Source organism: Nuphar pumila, chromosome 3 (genome assembly GCF_984573655.1).
Source record: "Nuphar pumila chromosome 3, dmNupPumi1.hap1.1, whole genome shotgun sequence".
In the NCBI taxonomy this organism is placed as follows: Eukaryota; Viridiplantae; Streptophyta; class Magnoliopsida; order Nymphaeales; family Nymphaeaceae; genus Nuphar; species Nuphar pumila.
Window position 1 is genome coordinate 4,926,112 of NC_143251.1, and position 18,389 is coordinate 4,944,500.

Below are 18,389 nucleotides of genomic sequence, written 5' to 3' on the forward strand. Positions count from 1 at the left end.
AGGTTCATAAATTCCGTCGTATCCAGGCCCAAATCCAAACCCAAATCAAATTAGATATGGCTCCCGGTTGGTTGATCTCCATCTAAACTATCAAAAATTGTGCGCACAGGAATATGTATAGAGAGATGCTCCGGTGCTCCGGGAGTACTTACTCTCATATATTAGAAATCATAAACCATGTAGATGTACTCAACATAGTTTATTTGACAGGAATCATGCTTTGGATCATAACTTTTGGACATAAAAGCAGGATCTTTTAAGTCATGAAATTTTAATACATTGTGAGACGTTGATTTTTAAAGGTCTTAACAAACTTACATATCTGCTATAATCGCATGATCTAAAAATTGTTTTCTATTAAATAATGCTTATAGATCATATCTAGGGTCTGTTCAACTAAAAAGTTTAAGAAATTTGATAATTTAAAGCTTTAATTAGGTGAAAGTAGGTACCTTGGGAGTAGGGGTGGCAATCGGGTCGGGTTGGCGGGTCGGGTTGGCATATCAGCATACCTCAACCCAAACCCGACCCGATTATTAAACGGGGTCGGCTGTGGCAAACACTAACCCGACCCATTTAATAAACAGGTAACCCGACTTGACCCGCCAACCCGTTTAATAAATGGGTTGGATCTGGAAAACGGGTTGCTGGGTAGCGGAAGGGTTGGTGGGCGGGTTGGCGGGTCAGGTTGGTGGGTCGGCGGGTTGACCCGCCCGCCTAACCCGTTTATTAAACGAGTCAGCCGGGTTGGCATACCCCCAACCCGAACCTGACCCGTTTAATAAATGGGTTAGACGGGTCGACCCGTTTATTAAACGGGTTGGCTTAAGCCTAACCTGAACCCGCCTAAGAGGCGGGTTGGCAGGTCGTGTCAGGTTTTGCCACCCTTACCTGGGAGCATTATATATATATATATATATATATATATATATATATATATATATATATATATATATATATATATATATATATATATATATATATATATATATATATAGATAGAGAGAGAGAGAGAGTTTGGTAGCTGACAATTACTTTTCTAATTAACTGTCATGCTAACCTGTCAAGACAATCACTTTTCTAACTAACTGTCACGCTAACCTGTCAAGGGGTTTTTCCATGTATTACTTAGATCTGACCATAATGATGTGCTTAGCACAATAGATTTACTACAAAACTACACTTGGATCATGTTTTTTTAAGCTTTCAATACTTATGAAAAATCTTAGACCATTGATTTTTCAAGAAGAAATTAAAAAACCTTTTAAAACCCAGTTAGCTAGTAAAATGGCTATTGGTTTGCACCTTTTATATATATATATATATACTCATCCAAATCCAAGTCAACTATATAAACCCCCTCACTACAATAGTGCAACAATCTTCATCCGATCAGGAGGAGATGGAGCTGTGGTATCCGTCCATCATCCTCTCTACTACTCTCATCGTTGTCATCGCCTTCTTCTTCAAATCCATCTCTCCAAGAAACTCTCCACCATCACCTCCTTCTCTTCCGGTGATCGACCATCTCCACCTCCTCAAGAAGCCCACCCATCGGAGCCTCGTTGATCTCGTGGTCCGCTTCGGCCTGATCTTTGCCGTTCAGCTCGACTGCCTCCTTGTCATCGTCATCTTCTCATCAGATCTTGTCGATGAGTGCTTCGCCCGCAACGACGTCACCCTTGCTGACCAGTCCCGCCCCATCGTGAACAAGTTGAAGAATCAAGATTAGGGGAACAACATAGGGGATTGAGATCAATATCAGATGTAGGTAAGTAGTTGACTTTGATTTCATTTCTTTCAATTATACCATGAATGTAATGGTATTTTACCATTATATGTTTATTCTTTAAATTAACAACTTCACTCTTCACAAGAGAGATGACAACTTGATTATCATAATAAATCTATACTGACTCATTGGTTATTTTATGCTTCAAATCATTAATGAAGCGGTTTATTCAAATGACAAATGTGGTAGCTGCATTGCATGCAATATATTCAGCTTCCTGAGTATGCTGAGCTACGAAGCCTTATTTTTTACAAAACCAGAAAATTGCTATTTCTTTTAAGAGAAAAACATATCCAGAGGTAGATTTACTATCATCTCAACATCAGAATACCCAGTTAATTCTAAAAAATCACCTTGAAAACATAATTTCAAGTTTATAGTTCCTTTTGAATATCAAAATATTCTTTTTATTGCTTGCCACTGTAGCCAACCAGGACTACTCTGGTAGCGATTAACGAGGCCAACAACAAAGCTGATAGTCGGCCTAGTACAAAGCATAGTATACATCAAGCTTCCAACAACTTGAGCATAAGGGACATTTAGTCTTTCTTGTCCATCACCTAGACTATCTTTTTTATTCAACTTCACATCTTTTACCACAGGTATTCTAACTATCTTACAATCACTCATTTTAAATTTCTTGAGTATATAATTTAAATACCTTTCTTGACTCAACCTTAGAAGTTTATAACTTCTATCTTGAGTGATTTTAATTTCAAGAATATATGATGTTTCACCCATGTCTTTCATTTCGAATTGTAAATTTAACCATGACTTGGTTTTCACAATCATATTATTATCGTTTCCAGTCAAAAGAATGTCATCCACATATAGTGAGAGAATAGCAAATTTATTCTCACTTTTCTAAATATAAACACAGTGGTCAAACTTATTTGCCACACACCCTAATAACGTAATAGTCTTATGAAACTTTAAGTACCATTGACGTGGTGATTGCTTGAGTCCGTATAGGAATTTTTTCAACCTATATACTTTATCTTCTTTGCCTTTTATTATATAGCCTTCAAGTTGCTCCATAAAAATGGTTTTCTTAAGCTCATCATTAAGAAAAGTGGTTTTAACATCCATTTGATGTAGATCTAGGTCATAGTGAGCTACTATCGCAAGAATTATTTTTATCGAGGCAAATTTTGCAACCGGTGAATATGTGTCAATATAATCTAATCCTTCTTTCTGAGAGAAACCCTTAGTGATTAATATTGCTTTAAATTTATCAATGCTACAATCGGACTTGAATTTCTTCTTTAAAATCCATTTACATCTGATGGCTTTCCTTTCTTCAGGTAAATCAGTCAATTCCCATACTTGGTTTTTCTCAATGGAATCAATTTTCGCGTCCATGGCTTTTACTCAGTCTGTTGACTCATGTGAGTTTATTGCCTCACCATATGACATATTATCTTTCATGTTATCCATGTCTAAGCATAACACAGTTCCTCCGATAGATAAACATAATAGTCATCTAAGTAAGATAGAGGAGTCTAGACCTTTTGTGTCCAACCTGAGACTATTGAAAAGAAAAAAAAAGAATGAGTGATTTCAGAAGGTTCGCCGCTACTTATAGGTTCTTGTATGTCATCAAAATCATACTATAGATCAAAAGGCTCGTCTTCATTTATTTCTGGAATAACTTCTTCTATGTTTTGATCTTTCAAGAAGATAACATCTCTACTTTCGATTAAACCCTTATCTGGGTGATAAAATCTATAGTCTTTAGATCCTTTGAGATATCCGATAAAAATATACCTTATAGATTTGGTATCGAGTTTATCTCTTAATCGTTTTATAACTTTTATATGAGCTACAAAACCCCATCTATGAAGGTGAGTTACACTAGGTTTTCTTCTTGTCCATGTCTCATAAAGGATTAAGATAATAGTTTTACATGAAACTCTATTTAGGACATATGTTGTTATATGCAAAGCTTCTCCCCAAAATATTTTAGGTAATGAAGCATTAGATAACATACATCTAACCATATCAAGAAGAGTCTTATTAAATCTTTTAGCCACACCATTTTGTTAAGATGCGCCTGGAGTAGTAGTTTGAGGTCTGATCCCATTGACTTTGCAATATTCAACAAATTTATTTAAGGTATATTTTCCTCCCCGATCAGATCGTAAAACTCTAAATTTTCTATCAAGTTGATTTTTGACTTCTTGACGATATTCTTTAAATTTATTTAATGCTTCAGATTTATAAGTTATAAGATAAACATAACTGTATCTACAAAAATGGTCAATAAATGATATAAAATACTGCATTCCTTTATGAGTTGAAATCTTGAAGGGACCACATATATCTATGTATATGATTTCTAATAATTCGACTGTTCTAGTGACGATTTGCGAGAATGATTTTCTTGTCATGTTTTCATAAATACAAGGTTCACATCTATGAAATGATGATTCATTAAAGTCACGTAATAATTATAATTCAACAAGTTTGTTCATTTTTTTTAAGTTAATATGACCAAGTCTTTGGTGCCATACATTTACATCCACATTAAAGATAATATCAATATAAGCAGAAGTCAAAGTAATTTTATTCATGTCAGAGTCATAAATTTTGAACAATCCCTGGTTTTGATCAAAGACCCCATCAAACAAGACTCGACCATGTTTTCTTATAGTGACCTTCCCTGGTAAAAAATGAACTTCAAAACCCTTAGCAACTAAGGTCGGGACAGACACTAGATTACGTCTCATGGACGGTACAAACACGACATTGGACAACAAAATATTATTTTTAGATATTTTAATGCGGTAAGTCCCAACACCCATAACATTAGAGTAGGTGTTGTTGCTTATGTATACTTGATGTTCATCAAGTTTATAGTTGATCATGTCCTCCATCCCTTCTTTGGATATTGTGATATGTCGAGTTGCCCCAAAGTCCACCCACCAACCGAAAAGAGCATGGTTCGTATAAGAGCATTCTGATATCATGCAAATAATATCTTGCCTCTCCTTTTGTTGATTGCTTTCATTGTTTCAACCAATGTTATTATTTTTCTGGCTCCTACAATCTCTCTTGAAGTGTTCAGGTTTTTCACACTTGAAACACTTCACTTGTGAGGCGGTTGCCTGCGACTTGCGAAATGTTAAACCATTTTTCTTATCAGATTTGTCATTTTTTAAAAGTATTTCTTCTTGAATTATAGACATCTAGAAGGGTTATAGTCCTGAGAAGGTCCATCTTTAGCGAAGTATAATTCGTTCTTTCGTTCTTGTTGCATGTGTTGTTGCTTAATTTTCAGTTGAGCAAAAAGTTCTTCCAAGGTTAGGTTTTTTTAATTCAACCTAAGAGCAGTTTGTACCATCTTCCAAGAAGATGGTAAACTATGCAAAATGATGGATATCTGTATCCGGTCAGAAATTACATTTCCAACAATTGTCAGGTTCTTGGCCATAACTAACATTTTGTTGACATGGTTAACAACATTGTCATTTTCTTGCATACGACATTTATTGTATTATTCCAAGAGAAGTTGAATGTGGGTTTCTGAGGTTGTGTCATATTTCTTGGATATAACTTCAAACATTGACTTTGTTGTAGGGTAATCCTCAAATACCCTAATGAGATCATATTCATATATGTTAACATGATGGTTTTGGCCAACATGTTGTCCCTTTTGTATTTAGTATATGAGGTTTTAACCTCGTCAGAAGCTATAGGACCAGGGTCATTCAACTTAGTAGTAAGGGTATTCTCGATGCCCTCCAGAGTCAGAACAAGAGAAATCCTCCTCTTCCAAATGTAAAAATTTGTGCTATTGAGTTTATTAGTTTTGGCTAATTCAGTAGCACAAACTCTACTTGTCATTTTTTTGTTGTTGGTTATTTTAATATATCATAACCTGATAAGTTTAAGTCCAACAATCAACAAGTAAAATGACAGGAGAATATCAGTTATGAATGCATAAAAGAGTGTATTCATAATCAAAAGAAAATTCATGATCAAATTCACTATTTCATGCAAATACAAAAAAATGTATGACAATCAAGCTCTTTGATTTTAACTAAAATTGAACTAATTTGCACACTCTGACTATTTTTTTGTAATTTCAGAAAAGTCAAAGGACAATTCTGCAATAATAATCCCCAAAAGTCAAACTTCAAAGGAAATAAGGAGTTTTCTGCAAAAATAAAAAAACTGGCCCTATTTCATATTTTTTTTGAGATTGAGTCCTTTTTTGAAATTAACAACAAAAAATAGGACTTTTAATGTAATTTAGGGACAAAAAAGTAATAATTAAGAAAGAAAATGGTCTTATTATAATTTACAATAGAGGAATATAATTGAAAATTAAATTAAAAGCAGGGGCAGTAAGGTAAACCAACTGCAACAGGACAAAACATTCTTTAATGTAAATGTGCAGGGTCAAAAAAGGTAATTCAGTTGGTCAGAAACTTGACTGAAATAACTAAAAGAGAACTCAGTAAAATAGTAAATTGAATCTGACAAGGATATGATCAGACTTTCCAAAAAAGATTAGGGGCAAAAATGTATTTTGACCTGGTAAACCGTATATAATTCGGTCTTTCTTGAAAAAAAAATCAGAAGCTTCTTGATGAAGCTTCTAGTTGTTTATTTTTTTTATTCAGCTGACGAAAGGAAAAAAAATTGATCGCTATCGATTAATTCGTCGAAGATAAGAAAATTGGCGATGTCGCCTGTATCTGAAGGCGTCAGAGCTGCCCAGTGGTTGTCGGAGCAACCTTGCCCGCTGTTGTAGTGGTGTAAGACGCTAAAAAAAAAAAAATCAAACCGTTCTTTGCTGTTCACCGGAAAAAGGCAACAACGTTGGTCGGAGAGAAAACCTAAGGAAGAAAGAGGGGCCAATCAGTGTGCTTTTCACTTTTTTTTGTTTTATTTATTTTTTTATTATTGTTGCCAATCTCCTTTGGCTCGTTTGTCAAAAGAAAAAAAAAGAATAATAGAAATGCCAAAAACTATCTGGAGATCACCGAAAAATAGAAAAAAAATGATGATTAAAGAAAAACAATATTCCCCTTTCCCTTTTTTTTTTTGTTTTTTCTTTTCAGTTGTTGTGATATGCTTCCCGGATTGATCGTAAAAAAAACAACAAAATAAACAAAAATATTCTACTGATCGGCTTGCCTGATAAGGTTGCCGACGATAAACAAAAGGTAATTCCCCTTTTTTTTATGTGATCCAATGACAGCAGATGCATGCCTCGGTTTGGGGTCTGTGTTCTACTTCAAAACCCTTTTTTTGTTTTGATTTTTTTTATTTACCGCGGTCACCGAATGCCTGTGACCTACTTTAGAAAAAAAGAGAAAAAATCAGAGGCCCTCTCTATTTTTTTCCCCTGCCTTTTGGGGTCGCCTGAGACCCTCTGAAACTGATATAGATCCCAGATGAGATCAATGTTTTTTTTATTTCTTTACAGAATTTTTTTTAACATTGGTGACCCTCTTTTTCTTATATATATAAATATAAGTAAATAAATAAATAAATAAATAAATATATATATATATATATATATATATATATAATACGGAGGTCGCCCGATGCTGGCGACCTTCTAAAAACTAGAGGACGAGATTTGAAACAGGCAGACTGAGTATAGGTTTGTCTCCCTTTTGTTTTGCAAACCAGAACAGGGGTCGCCGGAATCTGGCGACCTGCCTGATATCTCAAAAATAATAGCACTGATCTGTTTTGTCGATCTTTTTTTTGTGTATCGGTGACTGTTGCTCGGTGATTCGGAGACGGTCCTGCGCACACCGCCAACTTTGGCTTTGATACCACTAAAGAATCGAGATTAGGGGAACGACAGAGGAGATTGAGATCGGTTCGTAAACAACCAGCTTGAAAGGGTTTTTTAACTCATGCTTGTCTGTCGGTGAGTAATCCTCCTCCAATTTATAAAAGAGGGTTGCTGGGAGTTTACTTCTCCCTGGGTAGCCGTTTACCCCAGCAATCTATTATGTTGCTTATCCAGAATGAGGGGATCATTTTGGACAAGGCCTTGATCTAGGACAATTTCATCCATTAAGAAGAGAGTGGGCCCTCCTCTCTCTTTAATGGATGAGATTCTCCGTGAAGCATGGCCATGGTTATCAACACAAGTACCATGACTATGACTACACCATGCTCACTTGGGCTCCCTACGGCCATCACTGGTTCATCCTCCGCCGAATCTTCATCATCGAGATCTTGTCGTCGACCAAGGTACAGATGTTCTCATGGATTCAGATTGATGAGGTCCGAACCATGATCCAAAAAACTGTTCACAGGGTCGGACCCTGACGGGTTCAGGGTGGTTGTGCTCACGCCGGCGCTGGGAGTATTCCAGTACCAAATCGGAGCGGGTCATGGGTATCATCAAGGAGACGTTTCGACTGACCACCGAGACCCATGTTGGGGATCTCATACCTGGTTTGAGATGGTTAGACCCACAGGGGCTTAAGGGCAAGATGAGAAGGTTGCATCAGAGGACCGAGGAGTTCCTTCGTGGGTTGGTGGAGGAGAAGAGGAAGGAGAGGGCGAGAAGACCCTCATCGACGTGCTCTTGGCCTTGCAACAAACGAACCTGGAGTATTACACGGAGAACCTGATCCATGGCCTTATACTGGTAAGAACAATGTCAATTTAGCGCTCTCTCGCAAAGACACGGGACACGGAGATACGTGACACGGGTTCGACTCGCAAGTTCAATTTTTTTTTGGACATGAGGACAAGATTTTTTATTTTTTAATCAATAAAAAACTATTTTTCTGACACTACAAGAAAATTGTTAATTAGCGACGGAAATTAGCGACGGATTTTTTCCGTCGCTAATTAGCGACAGATTAGCTAGAGATAGAATCTGTCGCTAATTCGCGACAGATTAGCGAGGAAACAAATTTTATCGCTAATCTGTCGCTACTTAGCGACGGATTAGCGACTAAATTTTTTGTCGCTACTTTTTATTACAAGAACACCATTTTAGCGATGGATTTAGAGAGGGAACTCTGTCGTCGCTAATCCGTCGCTAATTAGCGACGGAGTAGCGACAGAATATATTCCGTCGCGGTTTTTGTATTTTGATTTAGCGATGGCTTAGCGACGGAATGTTTCCGTCGCTAAGCCGTCGCTAAATATCGCGTAAATCCCTAATCCCATCCCTCTTTCTCTTTTTCCTGTTTCGCTGTATTGCTCCCGCCCGCCGCCCTCTCCCTCCCGCCGCCCGTCGGCTCTCGCCACCGTCCGGCCGCCGCCGCCTCGCCGACGATCCTCGCTGCCGACCTCCCTGCTTGGCTAGCGGCTGCGCCAGGGACCCCGAGCACCGGCGACCCGCCGCCGACCTCTTCCTCCTCCCTGCTGTTCCTCCCTGTGGCTGCTGCCGGGAGGTGTTGTCTCCCCTTCGCCGGCGACTCGCAACCGGCGTCCTCAGCCGCCGACGACCGACGATCCTCCCTGCAGCCACCTCTTCGCCTCCGCTCTGAGTTCCGGCGACCCAGTGGCCCCCGAGCTTCGCTCCAGGTCTCCCCCTCTCTGCTGTCGACTGCGCCGGCCACCGGCGACCTCGCCAGCCGCCGCTCCCCGTGCTTTCCGGCAGGGGGGTCGACCCCCTGCCGGAAAGGCATGGGGGGTCGACCCCCTGCCGAAAACGCAGGGGGTCGACCCCCCTGCCGTAAAGGCATGGCAGGGGGTCAACCCCCCATGCCGGAACTGCCTTTCCGGCAGGGGGTTTAACCCCCTTCCCTGCCGGAAAGGCAGGTGGTTTAACTGGCTAGGTTGAGATTTAAAATTCAAAAAAAAATTTAATTATAAAAAAAAAATTCAAATCGAAATCAACCGGCTAGGTTGAGATTTAATCAACTGTGGTTAGTTAGAGTATTTCATAAATTTTTATCAATTTGTTAGTTTGTTCTAGTTAGAGTAGTTCATAAATTTTTATCAATTTGTTAGTTTGTTAATGTCTACTGGTAGTTAGTTTTACTTCAATTTGTTTTCTTGAAATCTGGTTAGTTAGAGTATTTCAATCTATTAGTCTTTTATAATTATATTTTTCTTAGATAGATTGGTATTTAATGTTCTCACAATCAGTTAGTTAGATTAGGGCTATTTGAATTCTTTATGATAGTGGTGGTTAAACGGAGTTCACATCTTTTCTAGTAAACTAATTGATTGATTTACTATTCCTTTGCTAAGTAGTTCAGATTAGAAATTGTCTATGACTTTATGTTAGTCGACTGGTTCAACATGTTATAGCTGGTTTGTTAAATTAGCATCTTCTAGTTAGATTTGGCTTAACATATATACTATTTTTCTTTTCACTTCTTTCAATTAGTTAGAGTTGTTTTAATTTGTTTTAATTTTTTTAGTTAGTGTTTCATCTTGTTTCATGATTAGTTAGTTTGTTACTTAATTTGTTTTGTTTTTGTGCAGATTTTTCAACGGAACCAACTCGTGCTCGGCCACCTGTGGTAAGTAAATGACAAAAACAATGCAAATCAGGTAAATACCCGTGGTGAGTAAGTGATGCAAACGTATCACATGTTATTTAATTTATTGAATGCAACACTTTATTGTTCACACACTCACTTAGTTGTTGATATCTAGGACTGCTTTGTTGGAGTTTGGAGATCATGCTGAGCATGATTTTAATGTAGAAATATGGAAGTGTTCTTATTTTTGGAGTACGGAGTCCATGCTAAGCATGGTAGTAGTTAGTGAGATATTGAAGTGTGTTTGCTGCAGGTACATGTTTGCCATTTATTTGATATGAATGATTATGATGTATTGCAATGTTTGATGTAATTGTATCCATGCTTGCATGTAGTTACTTTCAATTTGATTTTGACTTCCATGTGAAATTTTATAATAAAAGCATGCTTCAAATGATTGTATCATGTCATTAATAGTTTGCACATGAAAATATTAAGTTATCAATGCATGCATCAAAATTCTTGTTATTGTTTGACATAGTATATTGCATGATAAATTTGATATTTTCTTCATCGTAGCATTCTGATTGTTTTTTTCTTAATTCGTTAGGATACTATTCGTAACATCATACGACAGAATGACTGCAAACCGTGAATGGATGTACCGTAGGATAGTGGACAATGAGTTATCGCATGAATATATGGATGGTGTCGATAGTTTTATTGAATTTGCAACGGCGAGTGTCAGTACGGTAGATCCCACAGGTCGGATTAGGTGTCCCTGCAAGATTTGTAAGAATAATCGATTTGTAGAACCTCATGGCGTTAGACATCACCTATACAGGAAGGGTTTTGTGAGTGATTATCAGAACTGGACGTTTCATGGAGAAGAATTTAGAAACGATTTTAATGCACGGGTGAATGTGGTGCACGATAATCCATATACGAATTTGATATTTGATGCTGCAGGAACAAAACTGGGTTCTGCTATGAGTTCTAGTGATGTAAGAACTGCCGTAGATGAAGAATCACCAAACGATGCAGCTAGTAGATTTTATGATTTACTTAAAGATGCTGATGAGCCACTTTGGAACGGTTGTGAGAGTCACACTATCTTGTCTGCAGTTCTTCAACTAATGAATTTGAAGTCCGAGTATAATTTGAGTCAATCATGTTTTGACCGTTTGTGCATGATTGTGAAGAGTATGTTGCCTAAAGATGAGAAATTGCCACAAAATTTCTATCGTGCGAAAGTTATGGTCAACGCTCTAGGTATGGGTTACAAAAAGATTGATGCTTGTCCAAATCACTGCATGTTGTATTTCAAGGAGCAGGAAAACGACATATCATGCCCGTCATGTGGGCATCCTCGGTTCAAGCCAAAGACAAGAGGCAATGGTAGCACGAGATCAAAAGAAGTTTCATACAAGTCGCTCCGCTACTTTCCTATCACTCCTAGATTGCAGCGATTGTATATGTCTTCAAAGACAGCTAAACACATGAGATGTCATGCAAATAAAGTTCGACACGATGAAAACAAGATCACGCATCCTGTTGACGCTGAAGCTTGGAAGCACTTTGATCGTACTCATCAGAACTTCGCAATGGAAGTGCGAAATGTTAGACTCAGTCTATGTACAGATGGATTTAATCCATTTGGGGGTAGATCAACTCCATACTCATGCTGGCCAGTATTTGTAACTCCATACAACCTTCCACCAAGCTTGTGTATGAAACGTCCAAATCTTTTCTTGTCTTTGTTGATCCCTGGTCCGACCTCACCTGGCCAAAATCTTGATGTATATCTAAGGCCATTGATTGATGAATTAAAAGTACTGTGGGATGACGGTGTTACCACGTATGATGCCCACAAAAAACAAATTTTCAACATGAAGGCCGTTGTTCTATGGACAATCAGTGACTTCCCTGCATATGGTATGTTATCTGGTTGGAGCACACATGGGAGGTTGGCTTGTCCGTACTGCATGGAGGATTCCAAAGCTTTTAGATTGAGGCATGGAAGGAAGCCTTGCTGGTTTGATTGCCATCGTCGATTTCTACCCAGCGATCATCCGTTCCGACGTCAAAAGAATGCATTTACAGCAGGCACAACTGAAATGGAAGGTCCATCCTCAAGATTGTCTGGCATAGAGATTTTAAGAAGATTGCGATACTTTCCAGATGTATTAACAGATGCCCGCAGTCCTACACCCTTCCGTGGATTTGGGAAGGAATACAATTGGACGAAAAAATCTATTTTTTGGGAACTACCGTATTGGCCGACCCTATTGATACGACATAATTTGGATGTGATGCATGTAGAGAAAAATGTGTTTGATAATGTGTTCAATACAGTAATGAATATTAAAGTAAAAACGAAGGATAATCCGAAGGCCCGTATGGATTTAAAATTAATATGTAAAAGACCAGAATTGGAACTCAAAGAGTATAATGGCAAAGTACTGAAACCAAAGGCGAAGTACGTGCTCGGACCTGATCAAATAAAACATGTATGTCAATGGTTGAGACAACTGAGATTTCCAGATGGATATGTCTCTAACATTGCTCGGGCTGTGAAGATTGACGATGGACAGTTATATGGGTTGAAGAGCCATGATTGTCATATCTTTATGCAACGATTGATACCCCTAGCATTCCATGATATGTTAGACAAACCTATATGGGGGGTATTGTCTGAGTTGAGCGGATTTTTCAGAACATTGTGCGCATCGGAGGTCATTGTATCAGATGTAAAGAATCTCGAGGACTCTGTCATCACCACTGTTTGTCTGTTAGAAAAGATATTTACGCCAGCATTTTTCGATGTTATGGAACATTTGATCATACATTTGCCATATGAACTAAGGGTTGGTGGCCCTGTGCAATATCGATGGATGTACCCATTTAAAAGGTATATGTTTTTTTATATTTGTCTCTTTAATGACAGATATTTAAAATTTGAAATGTATATTCTTGTCAGATGCATGTTCGACCTAAAAAAAAGGTTCGTAATAAAGCAAGAGTAGAAGGCTCTATTTGTGAGGCGTACACTTTAGAAGAGATTTCAAACTTCTCATCTATGTACTTCGAACCTCATATTTCAACACGTTACACATGCCCACCCCGTAACGATGATGGAGAACAAGTAACTGTAGCTGACAAGCTGTCGATATTTCAACGACTTGGGCATGCATTTGGTAGTTGCCGATCAAGGCTATTGACAGATCGAGAGCAAGATGCAGCACGCATCTATATTCTTTTTAATTGTTCAGCGATCGACCCATACATCGAGTAAGTATATGTATATGCAACTCAATTATAAATCCTTTTATGTTCTATATGTGGATACATGGCTCGGTAATATAAGTATTTGTGGTTTGCAGACGATTTGATCTGGAGTTGCAAAGCAAAGTTTCACATCTCACTAATGCAGAAGTACAAAAAGAACGTGAAACTAAGTTTGTAGAGTGGTTGAAACAGTTGGTAAAGAAGCTAACATAAATTTTGTACTTATAAACAACACTAAGTTACTTAATTGATCATGATCACAATAATTGTTTATGTCTGTGCGTAGGTTCGCCATGGTGATGTTAAAGATCAAGGAATATGCGATTTAGAAAATGGTCCGACCAAAGTTGTGCAATGCTACAACGGGTATATCGTAAATGGTTATCGATTCCATACAAAAGACTATGGTATAAACAAATCAACGATAAATAGTGGCGTGTGTGTCAAGGGTAGCAGCTACGGTGAAAATGAACATGATTACTACGGTGTTATAGAGGAAATAATGGAGTTGACTTACTTAGGCATGAATAACAGGGTTACGGTATTCAAGTGTCATTGGTTTGATCCAACTGCAACAAGACTCGACAAAGCTTCAAGCATTGTGGAGGTGAATCATAAATCCAGGTTTAGAACATATGAACCATTCATATTAGCCTCGCAAGCTCAACAAGTTTATTATACTTCATATCCGAGTATAAAAAAGTCAGATAGAAATGAATGGTGGGCAGTTTGCAAGGTGAAATCCAAACTATACCCCGAGTATGATCAGTTACAGGAAGATGAGTTAGCTGAAGACAGTGATTACTATCAATCAGATGATGTCTGTGACTTCGCTTATGGTCACGATGTTGCGCATGATATGCATGTCATATCTCCATTGGCTGATGAAACATTCATAGAGGAATGTGATCCAAATGATGTACCAAGTGGATGGGCAAACAATGAAGAAGAAGAAGAAGAAGAAGAAGAAGAAGAAGAAGAAGAAGAAAGTCAAACTAGTGACGAGGAAGAATTCTCAAGCTAGTGAGCAAAATCTTATACTACAAACCTCTATTTAAATGCATTGTAATACTTGATGTGAGTTGTATTGCAATACTTGGTGTGAATGATTAAAAATTTTATTTCAATGTATTGTAATACTTGATACGAATGATTCGAATGCATTGTAATACTTGATGTGAATGATTTCAATTATCTGAATGTATTATAATTTATGCAATTAACGAATGATTTGAATTAGTGCAATACTTGATGTCAATGATTTGAATTATTTGAATGCATTGCAATGCTTGATGTGAATGACTTGAATGCATTGTAATACTTGATGTGAATTATTTGAATGTATTGTATGACATATGTTATTTGTTAGAACACATATGAACATGCTATAATCACATATTCAATTTTTTGACTGCCTTAGCACACATATGAGCATGATAGAATCACATATAGAGTTTTTTTATTGCCTTAGATCACACATGAGCACATGATAGAATCACATATAGTGTGTAATTTATTTCATTATATTTTGTTTATCAATACTGATTGTTCTTTTCTTGTGTAGGCTGCTAGCGATAATCAGGGTAGTGGAGCTGAAGGGACAGATAAAGACAATGAACAAGAAGACGCACAAAATCTTGGCGATGATTAGAGGACTGTGTTGAAGAAGTTCTATTTTTTTTATTTTTCCTAATTGTAATTGTTGAATTGTAAATAATTAAACTTCTTAGTTTTAAGGTGGAACGATTAATTATTATAGATACTTGTTATATGAATTTTTTTGTGTGGTTTGTTTTTTATTTACAGGAAATATAAATTGTACAGGAAATATAAATTGTACAGTTCTCGGTAATTAATTTTTAAATAAATTTTTTTTGATTTTTTTTCGTTTTTGCGACGGATTAGCGACGGATGATTCCGTCGCTATTCATATTAATCTAGCGACGGAATCAAATCCGTCGCCACGCCTGGTCGCCATTTAGTACCGGCGGATTGGCGACGGAATATAGCGCTCGTTATTCCGTCGCAATTAGCGACGGACTTGGCGACAGAATAATTCCGTCGCCAGTTAGCGTCGAAATATTCGCGACGTAAGCATACTGTCGCCGCGTTGTCGCTAATCCGTCGCTAACCATGTTAGCGACGGATTAGCGACGGAATGTGGTCGTCGCTAATCTACTGCTTTGTTGTAGTGTGACATTTTAATGTTAAAAAATGTAAATTTATATTTAAATAAAACTCCAATTTTTTTTATCTGTACATGTCAGTATCCGTGTCCAGATGCCCCCAAGCGTGTCTGTGCATGTCGCCATGGATACATCACCAAAAGAGGGTGTCCCTGTGACATTGATTTAGCGTGGTAGACGGTCTGGGCTTGGGTGGGATATTGACTGAATCTCTGGGTCCATTTAGTCAGATTGGAGAGAAAGCCCAGTCCGATTATCAATCAGACTCGGATCAGGTTTCGACATTTTTACATCCGTGTCTGAATCTGATTCCAAGTCCAACTTAAAGTTTGTCAAAATCGAACCCGTTTCACATAAATTTGTCAATGATCCAGTATAAACTGGTTAAGGATCTGTATTCTGGAGTGGGATTTAGTTGGATTTTGGAGTATTCATCTCTTTCTCACCAGGATTTGGATCAGGCTTTGATTTCCTACCCAAGTTAAGTCTCCCAACCGGGTGCGGCTTTGGCTGGACGCAAGTGTTTCTATGTTTGGGGGACCTCACCAGGTCGGATCCTGGGATCCAATCTGATCCTGCACTGGGTTGGATTCAAATATGACGCTGACTTAAACCTGGTCTCCCTACACGGATCAGCATCATACCCAATTTCTAGAGCTGCACAAGAGCCGAGCCTTTGGTGTTCAAGCTCAGCTCTTTATTTCTGAGCCATGTTCAAGCTAGCTTGAGCTTGACCTGATCTTGAACTGTCTTATTCAAGCATAGCTCGAGTCGAGCTCCAAGAAGCTTATGCAGGCTCGGAAACTCAGTTTCCTCTGAGCTTGATATTTCTTAACAAGCTAAGTCTAAACAAATGTTGTCGGAATCAATTTTCAAAACGATTCAGGGAATGAGCCAATTCCGATTCTGAACTGAAATCAGCCAATTTTTTAACCAGTAGACTACACATGTTACAAAAATATTAAAATGATATTAAGTACATAAAAAAAATTAAAACGATTTAAGAAAATATTTAAAAATAAGATGAATCAGTTTGGTCTCATATCGATTTCTGACTGATACAATACAAATCGGCTTATTCGCAATGATACTGACAAGCTGATTGATCTAAACAATCTAAAGCTTTGTTTGGTGTCATGTGGGCCCAACTCTTTGGCGACATGCCACGTGGCACATCATGACATGTTCCACAATAATTTAATAATATTTTAGTGTTTTAATAAAACACAATTTTTGTATATTAATTAAAATATAAGAAAGAACTTAATTTTATCATTGAAAAAAAAACTGCGTCCTAGTGTTTTTTTCTTTTCCAAAAAAATGTGTATTCATGTCTCGTATCCATGTCAAGTTTGCATGCGTGTCCATGTGACGTAGGCGACACTTTTGGTGTCATTATCAGCATGTTGAACCTTACTGGGAGGTAGTTTACTTCATAGGTGATGCTAATGGCTGGAACTGATACATCGGCCGTGACACTGGAGTGGGCAATGACACTTTTGCTGAATAACCCAGGCGCACTGAGGAAGGCGCGCGCCGAGCTGGAGAATGAAGTGGGCTCGGATAGGCTCGTGGACAAGTCCGACCTCCCAAAGTTGGCATACCTTCATGGCATCATCAAGAAGACACTTCGGATCTACACTCCTGGACCCATCCTAGCACCACATGAATCAAGGGAGGACTGTAAGCTCGGTGGGTATGACATAGCCAAGGGCACCATGTTGATTGTGAATGCATGGGCAATTCACACGAACCCAAAATGGTGGCCCGAGCCCACAAGGTTCGATCGGGAGAGGTTTGTCGGCGATGACTGGGTGGAAGATGATGGTTTTAAGATGATCCCGTTTGGCTATGGCCGAAGGAGCTGCCCGGGTGCGGGCCTGGCGATGCAGGTGGTAGCATTGGCTCTTGGAGGGTTGATTCAGTGCTTTGACTGGGACCGTGTTGAAGGCAAAGAGGTGGACATGAGTAAAGGTGTGAGTGTGACTATGCCAATGGCGCATCCCTTGCAAGTGTTGTACAGGCCTCATGGGCCCATGATGGGAGTGCTCTCACAAATATAGCTTGCTTGTATGTGCTATTCCAGTGTAAATTTAAGTTGCACCTCTCGACTCGTAACGCAATGCCCCAACTATAATGGTGGTTTCCCCTTTTTGTAGGTTACTGTATATAATAAACTTTGTGGCTTTGGGTGAACGGGCGTAATTGCGATCGATTGGCTACATTTGCCATATTTCCCTACTTCGTGCTCAATCTTGGCATTATGCCCAAAAGTTAGTACCATCTACTTATTTGTCAAATTTTTTATTAGTTTTTATCTAAATTTAGTGGTGGTGAATGTTGGGTCCAGCTCTATTCCTAATTAATGTTGTGGGGAAGTGGAATAACCACCCACTTCTCATTAATGCAAGAAAAGTTGAAGGGTCAGCCCTATCCCCTCATTAATGATGTGGGAAAGTGGAATAACCACCTAACTCCCATTAATGCAGTAAGTTGAAGGGTTAAAACCCCTTCGGTTTCTGGAATGAGTATAGAAGGCTCACTTCTAGAAGGTTCATATCTAGAAAACTCTATGCCATCTATAAATAGAGGTGCAGAGGCTATGTGCTGGAAGAAGAAGGGAAGAGTGGCTGTGTGCAGAGAGAGAAGAAATAAGAGAGAAAGTAGAAAGAAGAAAAGGAAGGAAGAAAGTTCGTTACC

The 18,389-nt window shown here is 38.4% G+C and overlaps 1 protein-coding gene across 1 annotated transcript; it reads left to right on the forward strand.

Moving 5' to 3' along the window:
• The first annotated feature begins 1,402 nt into the window (after positions 1 to 1,402).
• On the forward strand, positions 1,403 to 17,885 carry LOC149841712 (cytochrome P450 81Q32-like). Its single transcript, XM_089998508.1, has 4 exons — positions 1,403 to 1,705; positions 7,889 to 8,014; positions 8,268 to 8,417; positions 17,129 to 17,885. Exons 1-4 carry the CDS (start codon positions 1,403 to 1,405, stop codon positions 17,750 to 17,752), a joined length of 1,203 nt encoding a protein of 400 aa, XP_089854634.1. The 3' UTR covers positions 17,753 to 17,885.
• The last annotated feature ends 504 nt before the right edge of the window (positions 17,886 to 18,389 follow it).

What these genes read in the sequence shown, in the direction of transcription:
- LOC149841712 (XM_089998508.1), top strand. Translation starts at nt 1,403, where the DNA reads ATGGAGCTGTGGTATCCGTCCATCATCCTCTCTACTACTCTCATCGTT. An exon ending in CTGACCAGTCCCGCCCCATC is followed by an intron (nt 1,706 to 7,888) that starts GTGAACAAGTTG and finishes TTCTCCGTGAAG; the next exon opens with CATGGCCATGGTTATCAACA. An exon ending in TGATCCATGGCCTTATACTG is followed by an intron (nt 8,418 to 17,128) that starts GTAAGAACAATG and finishes TTTACTTCATAG; the next exon opens with GTGATGCTAATGGCTGGAAC.